The sequence below is a fragment of the Telopea speciosissima genome, chromosome 7 (assembly GCF_018873765.1).
Source record: "Telopea speciosissima isolate NSW1024214 ecotype Mountain lineage chromosome 7, Tspe_v1, whole genome shotgun sequence".
Classification (NCBI taxonomy): domain Eukaryota; kingdom Viridiplantae; phylum Streptophyta; class Magnoliopsida; order Proteales; family Proteaceae; genus Telopea; species Telopea speciosissima.
Genome location: NC_057922.1, coordinates 64,886,165 through 64,902,966, shown reverse-complemented (window position 1 = coordinate 64,902,966; position 16,802 = coordinate 64,886,165). Strand labels below are relative to the sequence as shown.

Here is a 16,802-nt window from a genome sequence, read left to right as displayed (position 1 = left end):
TTTTCTTTCCATTTGTATCTAAAACATAAAAAATTTCTATGGATAACCTAAAAGAGAATTTTTTTAGAAAATTAAGAAATTCAACCAAGTTATTATACAAAAGTAAAAAATAGACAATCCAACTTCTCCAAAACTTAGGTTACTGCATTTGCTTCTTACATTTTGTTCCCAAATTGTTTTTTTTTTTTTTACTTGCTTCTTGGGAGTGGTATTTTCCGTCTTGTTCTGTTTTTTTCTTTCCAGACCCCTACAAATATAAAATTAATTTCATTTACATCAGATTAATAAGAACTCAGTACTTATGAATAAACTTTAAAATTCTCTGAGTTGCACACGTTTTGGGAAAATGCAGAAGGCAAAGGGATGGGATGCTGGACAGCCCAGACCCCACCACACCTCTCAGTTACAGCATTGACAATGTCATTGAGCACATGTTCCATTACAGCTGGAAAAAAACTGTATAGCCAGTGGAGGGTGATCAACATCCAAATCTCATGAATCACAAAATATTAGCACATTGCAATACCTACATTGTCAAGCTAGACAGTTCCAAGGCAGATGAACCGAGTAAAGCTGAAGCAAACTCAGTTTTGCCTCAGCAGAGCGGATACAAAACTGTGTTCATGTGAAGTTGTCAGTGCCGAACAATGGGCAAGTTAAGTAAACAATCGAATACATGTATAGCAGGTAGCAGCATCTCAAAGAATGAAGTCGGTAATAACCATAAGTGAGCAGGAGCAGCAATGGAGTACTTCTCAGAGAGAGAGAGAGAGTGCGAATCAACTGAGTTAAACATAAACATCTCAGGACAAAGTTCACTTACATAAATATCATTGAGTGCATATCTTCTAGCAAGGTTGTACAGTACTCCGGGCTCATTCAAGTAAGTTAGTTTCGTCATGTCATCAACTCCACCGTGGTCGGCATCGGGATCCCTCAGAAGCAATTTGTCACTAGAAATCGAGATCTGCGAGACGAAATTGAACCACACATCCAATTGAAGCAAAAAAGAAACAGCCAAACACACACACGCACGAACAGAGAGAGAGAGAGAGAAAGAGAGAAAGTATGAACTCTGAAATGACAGGTTATTGGTTGAAACCCGATGCGGTTCACCTTCCGTCTAGAAGCCGTAAGGACTTGAACTTGTTTACCAGAAACACCAACTACTTCCGCCGCTACCCATGCCAAGTCCTTGTCTTCTACCCAGACGTTAGAGCCCTTGCGGAAACTCATCTCCGCTTCCGAACAACGGAAAACAGTACAGCAGCACCGCAGAATCTAAAGCCCTACAATTTCTTCTGCGGAAGTAGAGCTTAAGTCGAAGAAGTACATGAGAAGGATTTGGAAATATTTGAAAGGTTCAGCAAGAAACAGAAGAGGAACCCTAGAACGATGAGAGAATAATAGAGAAGAACAGAAGCTTTACGGGCATATTTGGTTTTCTTCAACTTCCCGCTCTAACAGATGGAGTAACCGGGTAGTCAAATTGGGAGAATCTCCGAATACACTTTTCGATCGTATTTAACACGTAAACTTAAAAAAAAAAATTCGAATACAGAAATATTTATTATTCTTCTTCTTATAGATTTGTGATTAAGAATTAAGGAAATGAAGTTTATGTGCAGAAGCGAATATCCCACGCCCTTTAATCAGTGCGTGTGCGTTTGTATTTGTCCGCCTCTGCCATGTTTTTAAACGGAAGTGATCGGCAGGTTTAGAATTCACACTAGGCACGCGGGTAACCACAGCGCCTACACGCATTAGAACTTGTGAAATCATCTTAAAGCAAATGACCCTTGGTTATTACTTAAATAACAAAAATGCCACTGAATCTTTCTTATATAGGTAAGAAGAATATACTGTGATTTTGTAACCGGTGGGAGGATGAAATTTCCATCGCTATCAACACGTGTAATCATTCATTTTTTGACAGCTGGACTTTGCCAAATAATAGCCGTATATTCACGGACATTTGGCATTTTCTATATTTGTCATTCTTTCATATTCTCTTTTGTATAAAGTACACGTACCCCTGTAATGCATCCAATATTTCTCGTACCCCTAAGCTTCTGATAAGTCTACATACCACCCCTCCATATTCCACATATCACCCCTACTTTACCCTCTAATGCCACTTAAGTCAACACCAAGTGTTAAATGCTAAAAAATGATCAAACTATCATTTCTCCTGTCTTTTCTAAAATTTGAAAAGATCTAATTACCCTAATTTGAAAAAACCAAAATACACTCATCTTCTCCAAATCATACCTTCGGAGATACCCACCACCACCACCGCTTTAGAACGGATATGCAAGTACCACCACCTCTCTCTCTCTTCACCCCGCACTTCCTCCATCATGCTCTTTTCCCTCCACTCTCTCTCTCTCTCTGCAATTGATCGAAGGCGACGAACAAGTGAAGAAAAAATAAAACAGGAAAAGCGGAAGAAAAGGGAGTGGGGTGGGGAATACAGAGTGAAAAAGCGAAATAAATCAATTGGTAAGCTCCATTGATGGTTGAATCACTCAGACCTTTTCTTCCAATGCAAGTCTAAAAATATACTCTCATGTTCTCTAGATCCACTCTCTTACTATCCTTCTCTTGAAGTTCCATTTTCTTTTCTCTTTTAGCTTCAAGTATGGCCGATTCTTTACTCTTTTACGTCTCCTTCAATTGCATTTCGCTCTACTTCTATATTGCTACATTTTTCCATTTTTATAAAACTTTCCTAGCTCATCAATGGCTTTCTGTGAAGGGGGGAAAAAAATTTCCTCGAAACCCTAAAAGTAGAAGGTTGCTTGTGCGTTAGATGATTTTTTTTGCCCCAAGCTTTTTAGTTGCTTGTATTGGATTCCTTTGTAAGCAACTCCTATGGAGTGGATTATATTTAGATTGCTATGAATTTGTTCCGGTGAATGAACTAGAAGGTTGGCCATTAATGCGGAAAGTAAAGAAAATTATTGAGTCTTCAATTATATCTTTTCTTCAAATTCCGTATTGAGAATCGGAGCTTCATCGGTTGCTGCTAACTGGATAAAATAATTTTTACTGCTATCATTGTCACTGTTGTTTACAGTGTCTCTTCTTCCCCCGAGAATTTTATTCAAGTCGGATTTACGAAAAATCACTGCTCTAACATATATAGTCGAACGCATTGTTTTTGACCTATGCCGGGAACGGGAAGAATAGTTACGCAATCTTACTTTTCCTTTTTTCCTTCTGTTTATTATCCGTATTTTGGCCGTCTGGATTGGGTTGAAGGATCTCATCTCAAAATGAGATCCTTGGGAGATAATTTTCCACTCTCTCATTAGATCTCTGGAGTTCTCTATTTTGGATTGGATACACCTTTTCCATTGGCGTACATGATCAATCCGATTAATTTCCTCCCGTTTCTCCCACTTTTCCTGTATTTTTTTCTTCACTTGTTCGTCGCCTTCGATCAGTTGCACACACACACAGAGAGAGAGAGAGAGAGAGAGAGAGAGTGGAGGGAAGAGAGAATGATGGAGGAAGTGAGGGGTGAAGAGAGAGAGAGGTAGTGGTACCTGCATATCCGTTCTAGAGCGGTGGTGGTGGTGGGTATCTACATGGTAAAAGAAGATGATGATTTGGGGAAGATGAGGGTATTTTGGTCTTTTCAAATTTTAGCAAATAGGTCAGGGCAATTAGGTCTTTTCAAATTTTAGAAAAGATAGGAGAAAGGGTAGTTTGGTCATTTTCTAGCATTTAACACTTGGTGTGGACTTAAATGGCATTAGGGGGTAAAACAGGGGTGGTACGTGGACTTATCAGAAGCTTAGGGGGGTACGAAGAATATTGGGTGCATTACAGGGGGGTACGTGTACTTTACCCTCCTCTTTTACTTGTAGCAAGGATTCAAAACTCGGAATAGAGATCAAGATCGATCTTGGCTGATTCTAATCTAGATTGATTTAAAATCGATTGGGATCGGTCCCAAGAAGTCCTATCCTAGTTTCCATATAAGGATCAGATGATCCAGATCCATCACAATCGAAAGAGATTCCAATTTGGATCGAGCTCAATTCTCATATTCAATCTCCATTTTTTAAACACTGACTAAAAAGATTATGCAATCAATAAAGGAAAATGTTCTGTGAGACTATGGATGCTAGCATCTATTTGTTTCTCTCTCTTCTTCTCATGTTAAATGGATGGCTGCCCTTCTATAGTTGTTATCATTTTGTTACAATTCATTGGTGTGCTCCCTTGTACTACTTGCTCATAAAACCCTCTCCCAATAAATTGAAAGTGATGGAGCTCTTTGAGCAACGAGCGAACCAATTAGATGATGGTTTTCATATACAAAGCAATGGAGAAAGAATGCTATCAGGTGTTGTGTCTAAGTGTGTATCTGTGCTTAGTCTAACGCGAAAAGACTGGCACACCACTGGTCCTTTTCCACCTGTCGAGGTGGTGTGTCGATCTTTTTGTGTGGACTGTGTCTAAGCACAGGTACACACCCAAGCACAACATTGGTTAGCGTTTCTTTTTCTCATAAAACAATCAGGTTATTTCATGTGAAGAGAAGATAAACAGTGCCAATGTTCCCTTTGTGGAAGGACGAAAATTCATTCTCTGCCTGGTCTTCGTTTATCAAGTCGGCGAGTATGATTTTGGCACAATGGACGGAGCCGGGTATTGCAGATAGTACGACGAGACTGCCTCCATCGATTTCGGTGGTTTTGTCGATTTTACAAAAGTTTTATAGCCAGAGAGTTAAAATTTATCGTATCTGTATTTGTGCCTTCCAAATCCAAAATTTCAAATTTTGAATCTTGATCGTATGGATTGAGCTGAGCGTTCCCTGATTAACGATACCCCACCGGACCCACCGACTGAATCAGTGGGTCCCTCTATGTACGGATGTATGGGTCCTAGCATAGACACCAAACCGATCGTATGGTTAGTATTCCCCGATCGTATCATCTTTAGCATGTATTAAATTTACCTACGTAAATTTCCATTTAAAATTTATCAAACGAGACACCTCTAGAGAAAGTTATCTGGATCTATTTAAATAACATTTAATTGAGCTAACCTAAGATGGAGAATACATATGAAACTCCTAACAAAAATATGGTTTCAATTAGGTCCACATGTTTAAGAGTAAAAAAAGTCATATTTTTGGAAACGTGTACATTGTCTTTGAACCGATATTATATTTTGGTATTTTATTTTAAAATGATTCATTATTGTCATAAAGGTCCGTTACTTTCTATTGTTATCCCATTTAAATAACATTTAGTTGAGCTGACCTAATATGGAGTGCAACACATATAATCCCAAATGCTTATAGTCGGTGAACATTATTTTTGAGCCGACGTTATATTTTGGTATTTTAAAATAGGAAAAAGAACACTATCTAATCGCATGGCTGGTGCAGTTTCCACGTTACTAGTTGCCAAAGCCATTGGATTGTTTAATTTGATATCGACCATTGGATTTTCATTTATATTATTTTTTATTTTTTTTCTTATTAAATTTATAGGAAGAAAGAACGCTACTTGATGGCTGATGTAATCTTTACCTAACTGCTTTTAAAAATGTTGTATTTGGATAATTTATGTATACTATTGGATCTAATATTGATATTGATTTAAAAATTAAATATTAATTTAATGATTATATAACAGTTTAGTAAATAACCAGTTCCTACTTGTTATTAGAACACCACTATTTGCAATCCATCGACCCACCCTCAATATTCTTTGCGATGTCATTCGGGGTTAACCAATGCACTAGCAACCATTATGGATTTGATGAGCAGAGTTTTCCACATGTATTGAGTTTGTCATCATCTTCATAGATGATATTTTGATTTACTCCAAGTGTGTAGAGGAGCATCAGGCATATTTGAGGACTGCGCTCCAAATATTGAGTAAAAAATAAGATATTTGATAAACTCAAAAAATGTGAGTTTTGGTTGGATAGGGTTGTGTTAATTTGACATGTAGTCCCATAGGAGGGTGTATTAGTACAACCAAGCAAAGTCCAAGTAATATTAGATTGGGAGGAGATTTTTACGTTTAACAAGATACTATAGAAGGTTCACTGAGGGCTTTTTCTCACATAACAGTGTCACTTACACAGTTGACCAAGAAGAATGTAAAATTTGAGTGGATTGATAATTGTGATAAATGTTTCCAATAACTCAAGCAAAGATTGATATCAACACCTTTTTACCAAAAAAAAAAAAAATTTGATATCAACACCTATGTTAATCATTCTTTCAGGTTTAGGTGGCTTTATTTTATTTAGTGATGCCTCGTGTTTGGGTTTGGGTTTGGGTTGTGTATTGATGCAGCATGGGAATGTAGTTTTTTTTTTTTTTTTTAATATAGATAGGGGGGATGTAGGATGTGAACCATGAGGCTTGAACTTAAGACCTCCTGATAGCAATGGGCCTTTACGCACCACTAGCTACCAAGTGTACTAGGCACTTGACCACGCATGGGCAGGTAGTTACATATGCATCCAGACAACTCAAGGATTATAATTTAACTATTCTACCAATAAATTAGAGTTGCCAGTGATAGTTTTCACACTGAAAATCTTGAGATATACCTGTATGGTTAGAAGCATGAAATTTATGCTAATCACAAAAGTTTGAAATACATTTTCACTCAAAAATAGTTAAATTAATATGAGGCAGCGCAAATGATTGGAACTATTAAAAAACTATGATTGCAATTCACTGTCATCTAGGAAAGGCAAATGTTGTGGTAGATGCACTGAGTAAGAAGGCTTAAAAATAGTCATCAATATTGTTAATCACACAGCAATATATTATTGAGGACTTGAGGAAATTGGAAGTAGAGGTAGTTGTGAGCAGTACCACAACTATCTTAGCACATCTACAATGCAACCTTCTTTGTTTGATAAGATCAAGGCCAAACAAGAAAATGGTTAGTCCTCGGAGAAGATTAGAAAAGGGAAAAAAAAAAAAGATTGAAAGGGAAGAAAACAGTTTTTTCTATCTCTGCTAATGGTGTACTGAGGTTCAGGGCAAAACTACGTGTACCAAATGATGAATAATTGAATCAATAAATTTTGAACGAGGCATACCAGTCAGCACATACAATGCATCCATACAACACCAAGATGTACTAGGACCTAAAAGGCATGTTTTGGTGGAATAATATGAATAGAAAAATAGCTCAATTTATGGAGGGATGCTTGGTTTGCCAGCAAGTCAAAGTGGAACATCAGAGGCCCTCTAGGTTATTGTTGCCTTTAACGATCCCAGGGTGGAAATGGGAACATGTGACCATGAACTTTGTTACTTCTCTACCTAAGACATCTAAAGGTCATGATGCAGTGTGGGTTATTGTGGACCATTTGACTAAATCAACACGTTTACTAGCAGTCTGCTTGACCTATACATTGGAGAGATAGACCCCACTATACATTGATGAGATTGTTTGATTACATGGGGTACCAGTATCTATTGTATCTGATCGAGATCCGAGGTTCACATATCCGTTTTGATAGAAATTTCAACAAGTTTTAGGCAATCAGTTGCATTTTAGTACACCTTTTCATCCCTAGGTTGATGGACACTCAAAGAGGACCATCCAAACATTAGAGGATATGTTGAGGACTTTTGTGATGAACTTTATGTCACACCCCCATCCCAATAAGGGATATAATACAATAAATAGGATATGATTAGGACAACACATGTTATCCAAAATCACCACCAGACTCTCGATGTAGTGACTTAAATCACAATCAACTCAATACAACTCAACTGTACATCAAAGTGCGGAAAGAAACACGTTTACATTATAAGCAAATGTAAAATCAAGCATGCGAAAGTGTTTTCAATACTAAAAAGAGTTCAAAAGTCTAAGTGATAGATAATTTATTATGTCACATCTTATTTCAAATAATCAATTAAAAACTCAAACAACAGTAATATTACAGAGTTTATATACTGCAAACGATGAAACTTAAGAGAAACAAAAGAAATAAGAATCTCGATCAAAGTGTCTCATAGGCACAATCATTAACATCTATTCAACATCATAGTCCGAAGTCACCGACTGCAAGTCAACAACAACGAGCAAAACATATCCAACAGAAAGTGCCCTCAGGGCTCACCACTAACATCACCTGAAACACATCTAAAAAGGTTGCGCAAAGAGGGGTGTAAGCTCCACTGAACCCAGTGTGGAGATGAGGAACACACAAACAATAACACATAGTCCATGATGCATAAATTAATTAGCAATATTAGCCATATAGCAAACAGTTCTACTGCAACAACTTGGAAAACATCGCAGATCACTTATCTTATCACTACGATGCAACCTCAATTGTTACATTAAGGCCCACGTCGGTCGAAACCAATCGCCATCCAGAGGCAAGCCCCCGATTACCAATGATCATTCCTGACCTGACCTCGTATTACTCCTCAGGCACACAGAAAGTCTTGATTACCAAAACATCTAAACCCCTATTGGCAAGGATCATAGTAAGGAAAACATAATTCCAACCGCAATATAAAATCAAATTAAAACCCACAAAAATACTGAATACAAAAAAACGCGACTAAATACAAAAAAGCGAACCGAATTGAGAACGTAATCCTATTCTCGGTTCGTTTTTTTGGTTTCTACATTTTTGTTTCATAAACCGAATCGATTGACACCTGACGCTGATTTCCAATGGAGCGGAAGTACAAATAACCGACACAGCCGCAGTTGAAGTGGTTATAGAGGTCGTCGTCGTCGTTGTTGAAATGCAGAAGAGATAACAACCAAATGTCCTCTCACGACCGAGCCGCAGCGGCTGTCTTGGCGCAGGTCGCTTTAGCGGCCGATGGTGCCGTCATCGGTCTAGTACTGGCCTACGTAGCGATACAAAGCTTTATCAAATTCGGCAGCACCTCTTCAGCTCTTCGCAAAATCCGCCGAGCTCCAGCCGTTCGCGTATCTGATCTTCGCATCCTTCTTTCTTCCCCCGATGACAACACCAATAACAATAACACCAGCAATGACGATACATCTGAAGCCACTGACGGAAAGCTTCTTGTTGTTAGTGGTCTCGTTGAGGTGAAATCGGCGGTCGATGGGAATTGGAGGAACTTCAGGCCTAACGTCCTGGTCTCGAATGAGACCGGGGAGAGAGGAGTTGTGTTGCAGAGAACTCAGACGGTATGACATATTTATCTTCCTTCCTCTCTCCCACCCCCTTTAATTAATATAATTTTATCGTCCAAATATTTTTTAGGGAAGGTTTGATTTTCTGTCAGTCCCCCCCCCCCCTTTTGTGTACACTCATATGTGGAATGCGCTACTGTAGCAGAATTTATGTTTTTTTTTTTTTGGTGAATAAGAATAAGCTTTAACTAATCAAACATAATACATACAGTAGAGTTCAGATTGTCCGAAGCGTAATTGTTAACCCTAGCATATCTAGAAATTCTGTCAACTGGAGCAATATAACACCTAGGTTGTTTTAAAATTATTACAGACCCAAGGGATGCAATAAGGTGGGAAATATCATATAACCAGGTGAATAGCTGAAAAGGCCAAGGATAGTCTGCTGGGGTCTGCTGGGCTCTCAAGCCAATCCTTAAGTTCCTATGAGTCAGTCCATACAATTACTTGTTTGCATTCCAATGGAAGTGACTTTTGGAGCCCTGCTTGGAGTCCTCGCAGCTCCGCTTCTTGTGCTGACCCTACATAACCACAATGCATAGAGGAAGCATACAAATTTTTGTTATGAATGATCAGGAAACCCCACCCACCATAAGATGCCGTGTGACAGAAACTGCCATCCGAAATAATGAGACATCTTCTGTGTCCAAATTCTGGTAAAAAGACATTGGAAGTGTTTTTGTTGGGGTTGGAGGGGTAGATAGTAAATGGAGGTTCGATGGGTTGTCGGCAATGGGTGCAAAGAGGTTTAGGTCATGTATCCATCTACCGACGCTATACATAACATTGTGGGGGTTGATAGGCTGTTTTTCAAAAATGACCTGGTTCCTATGGATCCAAATGAAATACAGGGTGATGCATACAATACTGAGAATGTAAGTCCCATGTGATCTGGATAGATTATCATTGTGCAATAGATTGTGCTAGGCTTCCGTAAGTGAGGGTCCTGTTAGGTTTTCAGTACGGATCCCAAGAGGGCCCGCTGCCCAAATCCTCTTCGTGAATCCACAAGAGAAGAAAAGGTGCCAAGGAGATTCACGTTCGTGCTTACAAAAGGGGCACCCATTGTGATCTTGATCCCGCCAAAAAAGCTTGGATCTTGTGGGGATACCATCATGAAGGAGTTTCCATAAGAAGAGTGTAAATTTTGGTGGTATCTTCAACCTCCAAATTTGCCTCCACAGGGGGTTAGTCGACGGTTGGGTGGGTGAATTAGGCTGGCAAGCTAAAAAAGATGCAATTTTCTTAGTAGTGAGATTGCCCGTTTTGGACAGAGGGGAGAAGAGATGATCAGTGAAGGGGTTTACTGAAATTGGGATGGAGAAAATCTCTGTACAAATAGATGGAGGGAAAAGGGAGGCAATCAAAGGTCTATTCCAAACTCTATTGGTCATAAGCTCATTTACAGTGGTGAAGAGATGATTGCTCGGGACAACTTGATTGAGGGAAGTGAATGAGACTGTTGGGATCCAGGGGACCTCCCAAATGTTAACTTTTGAACCATCACCAATTTGCCAGCGGACCATTTTCTGCAGGGTAGGAAGTACAGCCCGGATGCTATTCTAGGTCCAAGAACCCTGCCTCAACCTAGCCCCAGTATTAAGGAGGGAAAGGTTGGAGAAATATTTGCTCTTGAGCAACCTAGCCCATAGAGAATTGGGTTCGGTAAGCAAACGCCAGCCTAATTTGAGGATAAGAGCCCGGTTATGATCCCAATGGGATCGAAGTCCTAACCCCCCCTGGTTTTTGGGTTTGCATATAGAATTCTAAGAAAGAAGTGTAGGACTCCTGCCATATAGATACTATGGTTGACTGTGCAAAACTTTGTGCTTTTTTATACCTTTAATATGTAGCTTCGATTATCTAAGAAGCAAGAAAGGAGTAATATACACGGCTCCCGATCCAAAACTAGTCAAGCAACCGTAATCACAATAGACTTGATGAATGGTAACTGTTTGTATTCGATCCTGTCTCTGATCTCACTGGCTGTACTTTTTTGTTTGGATGAAATAGCAGAAGCATTAAAATAAGCAAACCCGTTCTGCTCAAAGCTGTTTCTCTGATTTTCTCAGTCAACAGATTCCAATTTCAGGAAGAAACAAAAATCTCAGGCGATGAAGATTCACCTCCGGCCTTGGTAATCCAAGGACTTTGCTATATAATCAATGAAACAGAAAACGAGATTGAAACAAGTTCTGAACTTCAAATAAACTTTCTTTATTGCACATTGTAAGCCCCTCAAGAGGATTTACAAAGAAGAAAACTATTCTAAATTACTTTACTCCCTACTCCTAAGAAAAGATAAATCTGCAAGTGTTTGTTCAAATGTTGGATGCCTCTACCTCCTTCTTTCCTCCCTTTTATACTTAATCGGTTACAACCAACCCAACGTCCAGGGTGGTCTCCATACAAACCGACTAAACCTATCCAAATAAAATAGATTACACCAATTAAGGACTCGGCCAACATGGAACTTTTTAGATGGGTTGGATTTTTGGCAGTTCCAGTTGAATTATTAATTTTATTCTTTTAAGAAGTATGGTTTTTTTTTTGGGGGGGGGGAATAAATATGGAATGAATTTTGAAGAACTAAGATGTTGAAATTTTTGTGGTTAATTTGTTGTGAAGTGTATCTACAATGAATGGAGAGGACTGTTTGGATGGACGTCTGACCTGCGCAACCTCATTGCAAGATCCTGGAAAGAACAGAAGTCTGCCTCATTAAGAACGGTATGTTCATATTACCACCTTATAACAAACATACTATTTTTTTCTCTCTCCTAATTAACACATAAAATTAGTGGGTCTTTACCGATGATAAACTGTTTTGAACGCAAATGCATGCTTTCTCTAACAATTGGTCCTCAATATGATTGCAATCATCCATTCTTTAGGTGGTTTCCATTTTGGGTTTGCTAAATGGGTGGTGGTGCCGATGGCATACTTATTGTAGAAATTTGTGAAGTTTAGTCTTTCTTTAAATAAATATTTGTGAGAAAACAGAACAACATAGCAAGTATATAGGATATGGAATATTATATTCTTTTGCTTTCCCAATCTTTTCAATGGTACTGTGAAATGTATGAAAAATTTTTATCGGGAGTTTTTTTGTAGGAGAGGGGAGTAGAAAGACAATGCCAAGAAGTGTTGAAAGACAATAACAGGGCCATGATGGCATCTAGGACCTCTCTTTTAGCAAGTACTCCACCGTCTTGCAAAAAAATGAATTAAATTGATGAGCTAATGATATGAGAGAGCTTCCTAGTACTTTTCCTCGCTTCTTACTCAACTTAAAACCTCATTTAGTCTCCAAGTTTTCTATTCAGATGTTGGTTGGTTTACACTGTGCTAAGATTCTATCAGCGAGTGATTACTGCCGTTGCTTCTGCTTTAAGAAGCCTGTATTTCTATTTCCCTATCTTGCTTATAAGATGGTGGGTGTATTGGTTTGGTTTACACCATGTTAAATTTCTAATTGGTCAGATCTGCTTCAAGAAACCTCTATACCAAAATCTTGCCATTTGTCATTCCAATGCTTTACAGGGAATCACATATTTATGCCTTATGAAGTGAACAAGGTCCTTTGTGTTCCCCTAACTTGATTCTGATGGTTATCTCTTGTTTACAGGTTCCATTTATTCTTGTTGAAGGTGGTCAGTGGCCGGGTACTGATTATGTTATTGTCAATTTGGATGGTTCAAGGCACCCTCTACCTCTTATGACGGTTTACCATCAGTTGCAGCCGGTCCATGCTTCTCCGTATACTTTCCTCCAGGCACTTTTTGGTCATGAATATCCTGTGAGTTGCACCTGAAATATATGTTTCCTTAATTTAATGTTTATTCAAAATACTTGAATTTATTCAGAAACTAATTTCTCTCTTCCTCGGCTTCTCAAATTCCCGTTTTCTTTTTTTTTCCTATATTTCTGTTTCCATACTCTTCTTTTAGTTTGTTGATCCAGTATATTCACCAAAAGAAAAAAAGTTGATCCAATATTGTTTTCTTCTGCTAGGTTGGTCTGCTAGATGAAGAGAAAATTCTTCCATTGGGAAAGGAGATAAGTGCAGTTGGCATTTGCAGATTGCAAGATGGAACCCCTGAGATTAAGTCTTGCAAGGACCTTCCCATTTTCTTGTAAGGAATTATATTGAGGATAGAAATCTGCTAGATTCTTTGGCTCTGCCCATTTCATATTGTTAAGTAAGGCATGCTGGCATGCACTGTTCTAGTGTTATACTGTTATATCTATATTGGACTATTTGAAACCATCTACGGATGGTATATTAGGATAATCATGGCACACAGTTTTTGCTGGTTCTCAAACTGGAGTTTTTAGTCAAAACTTACTGATTCAAGTGGCTATATCATTGAACTTGCCACAGTTTTGCTGGTCAAAGTATTTGATGATCGGTTGTGGCTAAAGCTCCACAGATCTGGCAAGCTATAATGATACATATCTTTTTCTTTTCTTTTTTGTAAATATAATGATACATATCGGGTTTAGTTGCAAGTTAACTTGTTGGTGGTTTTCACTACTACTGTTTTTTGACCGAGGGTTCCCCAACCATTTGTATTTCTGGTATTCTGCTGTTGATGGACCTATAGTGACTTCAGTGGGAAGTTGCAACTTGGGTAGTTGGGATCAGTCAAGGACTCAAGTTATGGTTCAGACAACTGTTTGCATGTTTGCTGCTGCTGTGGTGTTTTGTTTGTTGATGGTAGATACCAAGTATGAATATCCAGTCTGTAAATATTCTATGATATATTTACCTAATTACCTGATATTATACATGCCGATATAATTATAGATCCACTTACAAACATATCTGAATTTTCAATCGTCTTCATTATAATATTAAGGTGGAAACAAATATGTCCTTGTTGGATACTATGATTTGCTTGATTTCAATATTCCATCTACTTTGCTCGTGAATCATGAAATAAATTCAGTCAGATTAATTTAGTTGATCTTATTCCTTATGTTCTGCCTCAATGGAGTGAATAGTGCACTGGTTGTTTATTGTTGACATAAACTCTGTAGATTAAATGATACAAATAATCATGGAGATTAATTTAGTTGATCTTATTCCTTATGTGCTGCCACAATGGAATGAATGGTGAACTGGTTGTTTATTGTTCAGGTCTGACATGACCAAGGATCAGCTGGTGGTAGATCTTGCCTTCAGGACAAAAGTTCTGTTATGGGGTGGCATTTTTCTTGGCTCACTGTCATTTGGTATATTAGGCTATGCAATTGTGAGGTACTGTATTAGACCACATCACTCCAATGGATTCTTCAAGATTTTGGTTCATCTTAATAAATTAGTGATAACTGATGGAAAATTGAAATTTAGATGGTTACAAGTTTGCAATGATGTAGATCACTAGATCCTCAAATTTCTTGTTGAAGGCAGGAATTGATTGATCTGATGGACCTTGTTTACAAATGGTACTTGAAATCCTAAAAATGTTATTTTGCTTCAGATCCTTCACCCAATTCCCCAAATGTGGATCATGTTATAAGAATTCATGAAGGTCACAAGAAAATATTGTCCAAGTGTTTGATTGTGACATCTGCTATATTTTTTTTAGGAGGGAACGCTACGACTCCAGAGTGCAGTTTCCCACCATTGAGGGGGTGGGAAATCGAATCATCCAGTAGTGGGGTTTTAATGGGAGCGTGGGGTCCACAGATGGGATGTGAGAAGGTGTGCACAGGAACCTGTACACTGGTGTCGTGACATATTCTTTTCCCTTTTTTTTTAATCAATGTTTTGAAAAAAATGGTTGGTTGTCCGGTCATTCACTCCCAGACATCTGGTCGCCCTGGTGGATGGTTTGAAGTTAAATCCTCCCAAAACACAGTTTACTGCTCATCAGAAAAGGTTGATTGCCCAAATGGCCTGATGGCAGTCAGATTGTCCGGTTTAACACACTGTTCCCTACTTCAATTGTTTGTACACTTCCTCTGGACTTCTATCTTTTTTTTTTGGTGGACAAAATGCAAAATGTGGATTTCAAACTTTGCTGGTTCTTAAGTACACCATGGAGAAAGTTTCCATTTTTTTTTTCATCCTTGAGGCATTATATTTTTACTTCCAACTTTCATTATATTGTTGGTGCATTCAGGAACTGGAATAAATGGAAAGAGTGGAGACAGCAGAGGCGGGCCCAACAACCAAGAGTTGCTGCTGCTGAAATTGGAACAGATGAGGATCTTGGTGATGTTCCGGATGGGGAATTGTGTGTGATTTGTTTGCTGCAGAGACGGCGATCTGCTTTTGTTCCATGTGGGCATTTAGTTTGCTGTCAACGCTGTGCCCTATCAGTTGAGCATGGATCAGCACCCAAGTGCCCTTTGTGTAGGCAGACCATTCGGACTTCAATTAGAATTTACAGCACCTAATATACAAGTAAATACCAGTCTCTTCCCTGAACCTCTGTAGGTTTGCTCCTGATATCATCCTCCTGTGAAAATCTCTTTCGTCTTGTAAATATTGTTAGTTTTAGTGTGAGGGAGGCTTTACTGTTTTTTTCCTTTTGGATAATAGCGTTACTGTTGAAATGAAGCAAATGGTTGAGGGTGCATGTCCAATGTGTACTTTCCTCTTAACAGTCTCTCTCCTCTCTACTCATTAAAATTGTGGGGTTTTTTTTTCTTTCTCTCGTCATTAAATATACTTTTTCACTGTCGCTTTGGGGTTGGCATGTAAGGTGCCAATACAAGCGGGCAGATTATAGATCCTCTGCCTAAAAATATTTGCTGAACTCAATGTTGGTTCATTCAGTTGCTTATTAAAAAACTCCATTTGTTTTATTGTATCTCAAGATTGCCAATCTTAGCCTCCTCTGTTGCTCATGCTATAATGTGATGCGATAATTAAGCATCTTCGGGTGTTATTTGATAGCTGTTGTGAAACCCAGCCTCACTACCTGCCCTGACCAGGAAAGGAAAATGGAAAAGGTTTGCACTCCTATTTAGATAATCTTATCTCAACAGTTTGATAAAAATCCTCTCCCATTCTCTAATCGCGGAGTACGGTGCAGTTCAGGTTTGAGAGAGTGACATGTGGCACTTTCTGATCGAGTGGCTCATGTTAAAGCAACCCATTAACTTCATCATTTACCCATGACAATGTTAATTATTGACCTTTAGCAATTTACGTATTGGTATCTTCAAACTCAAGTATGTTTATCTGATCAACATGAATCTTTTATCAAATTTTCAATCTTCTTTTATATCAAATTCTCATTTCAAATTTCCTCAAAAAAAAAAAAAAAGGGGTTCAATTTCCCTGCTGATACAACTCGCCATGTTAAATTTTATTTGCATATAGAAAGAGAAATGGTTGGAAATGCTGCTTAATTCTTACACTGTCCTTGACTACTTCCATAGTTCATCAGCTAGGGTTATTTTCTATCAACCACACGAGGTATAGATACAATACTAATACAGATCCAAGCTCAACTCTCCTTAGGGCCCATCTATCCAAAAAAAAAAAACATCTGAAATCATCTTTATCAGCCAACTCCACCTCAAGCTGCGATAACTAACTACAGAGGATAAATCATTGGCAATAAAGAGAACACTTGCTAGAACTGGGTTTTG

General features: G+C 38.4%; 2 protein-coding genes across 3 annotated transcripts in view; one reads left to right on the top strand and one right to left on the bottom strand.

Moving 5' to 3' along the window:
• LOC122667773 (myosin-15) overlaps positions 1-1,405 on the bottom strand; it is a 71,759-nt gene extending 70,354 nt beyond the window's left edge. The window contains exons 1-2 of one of the 2 annotated variants that reach the window (XM_043864198.1): positions 1,117-1,405; positions 824-967 (exon numbers count right to left, since the gene is read on the bottom strand). In XM_043864198.1, coding sequence (XP_043720133.1) covers positions 824-967; positions 1,117-1,236 — 264 coding nt within the window. In that variant the 5' untranslated portion in view covers positions 1,237-1,405. The remainder of the gene's footprint in view (positions 1-823; positions 968-1,116) is intronic. The other variant, XM_043864197.1, reaches the window with a different exon arrangement.
• Positions 1,406-8,740: 7,335 nt separating this feature from the next.
• On the top strand, positions 8,741-15,715 carry LOC122666814 (E3 ubiquitin-protein ligase SPL2-like). Its single transcript, XM_043862890.1, has 6 exons — positions 8,741-9,185; positions 11,820-11,921; positions 12,820-12,990; positions 13,206-13,327; positions 14,335-14,454; positions 15,323-15,715. The coding sequence occupies exons 1-6, from the start codon at positions 8,793-8,795 to the stop codon at positions 15,597-15,599; spliced, it is 1,185 nt and encodes a 394-aa protein (XP_043718825.1). The 5' UTR covers positions 8,741-8,792; the 3' UTR covers positions 15,600-15,715.
• Positions 15,716-16,802: the final 1,087 nt, after the last annotated feature.

What these genes read in the sequence shown, in the direction of transcription:
- LOC122666814 (XM_043862890.1), top strand. Translation starts at nt 8,793, where the DNA reads ATGTCCTCTCACGACCGAGCCGCAGCGGCTGTCTTGGCGCAGGTCGCT. An exon ending in AGTCTGCCTCATTAAGAACG is followed by an intron (nt 11,922 to 12,819) that starts GTATGTTCATAT and finishes TCTTGTTTACAG; the next exon opens with GTTCCATTTATTCTTGTTGA. An exon ending in TTAGGCTATGCAATTGTGAG is followed by an intron (nt 14,455 to 15,322) that starts GTACTGTATTAG and finishes TGGTGCATTCAG; the next exon opens with GAACTGGAATAAATGGAAAG.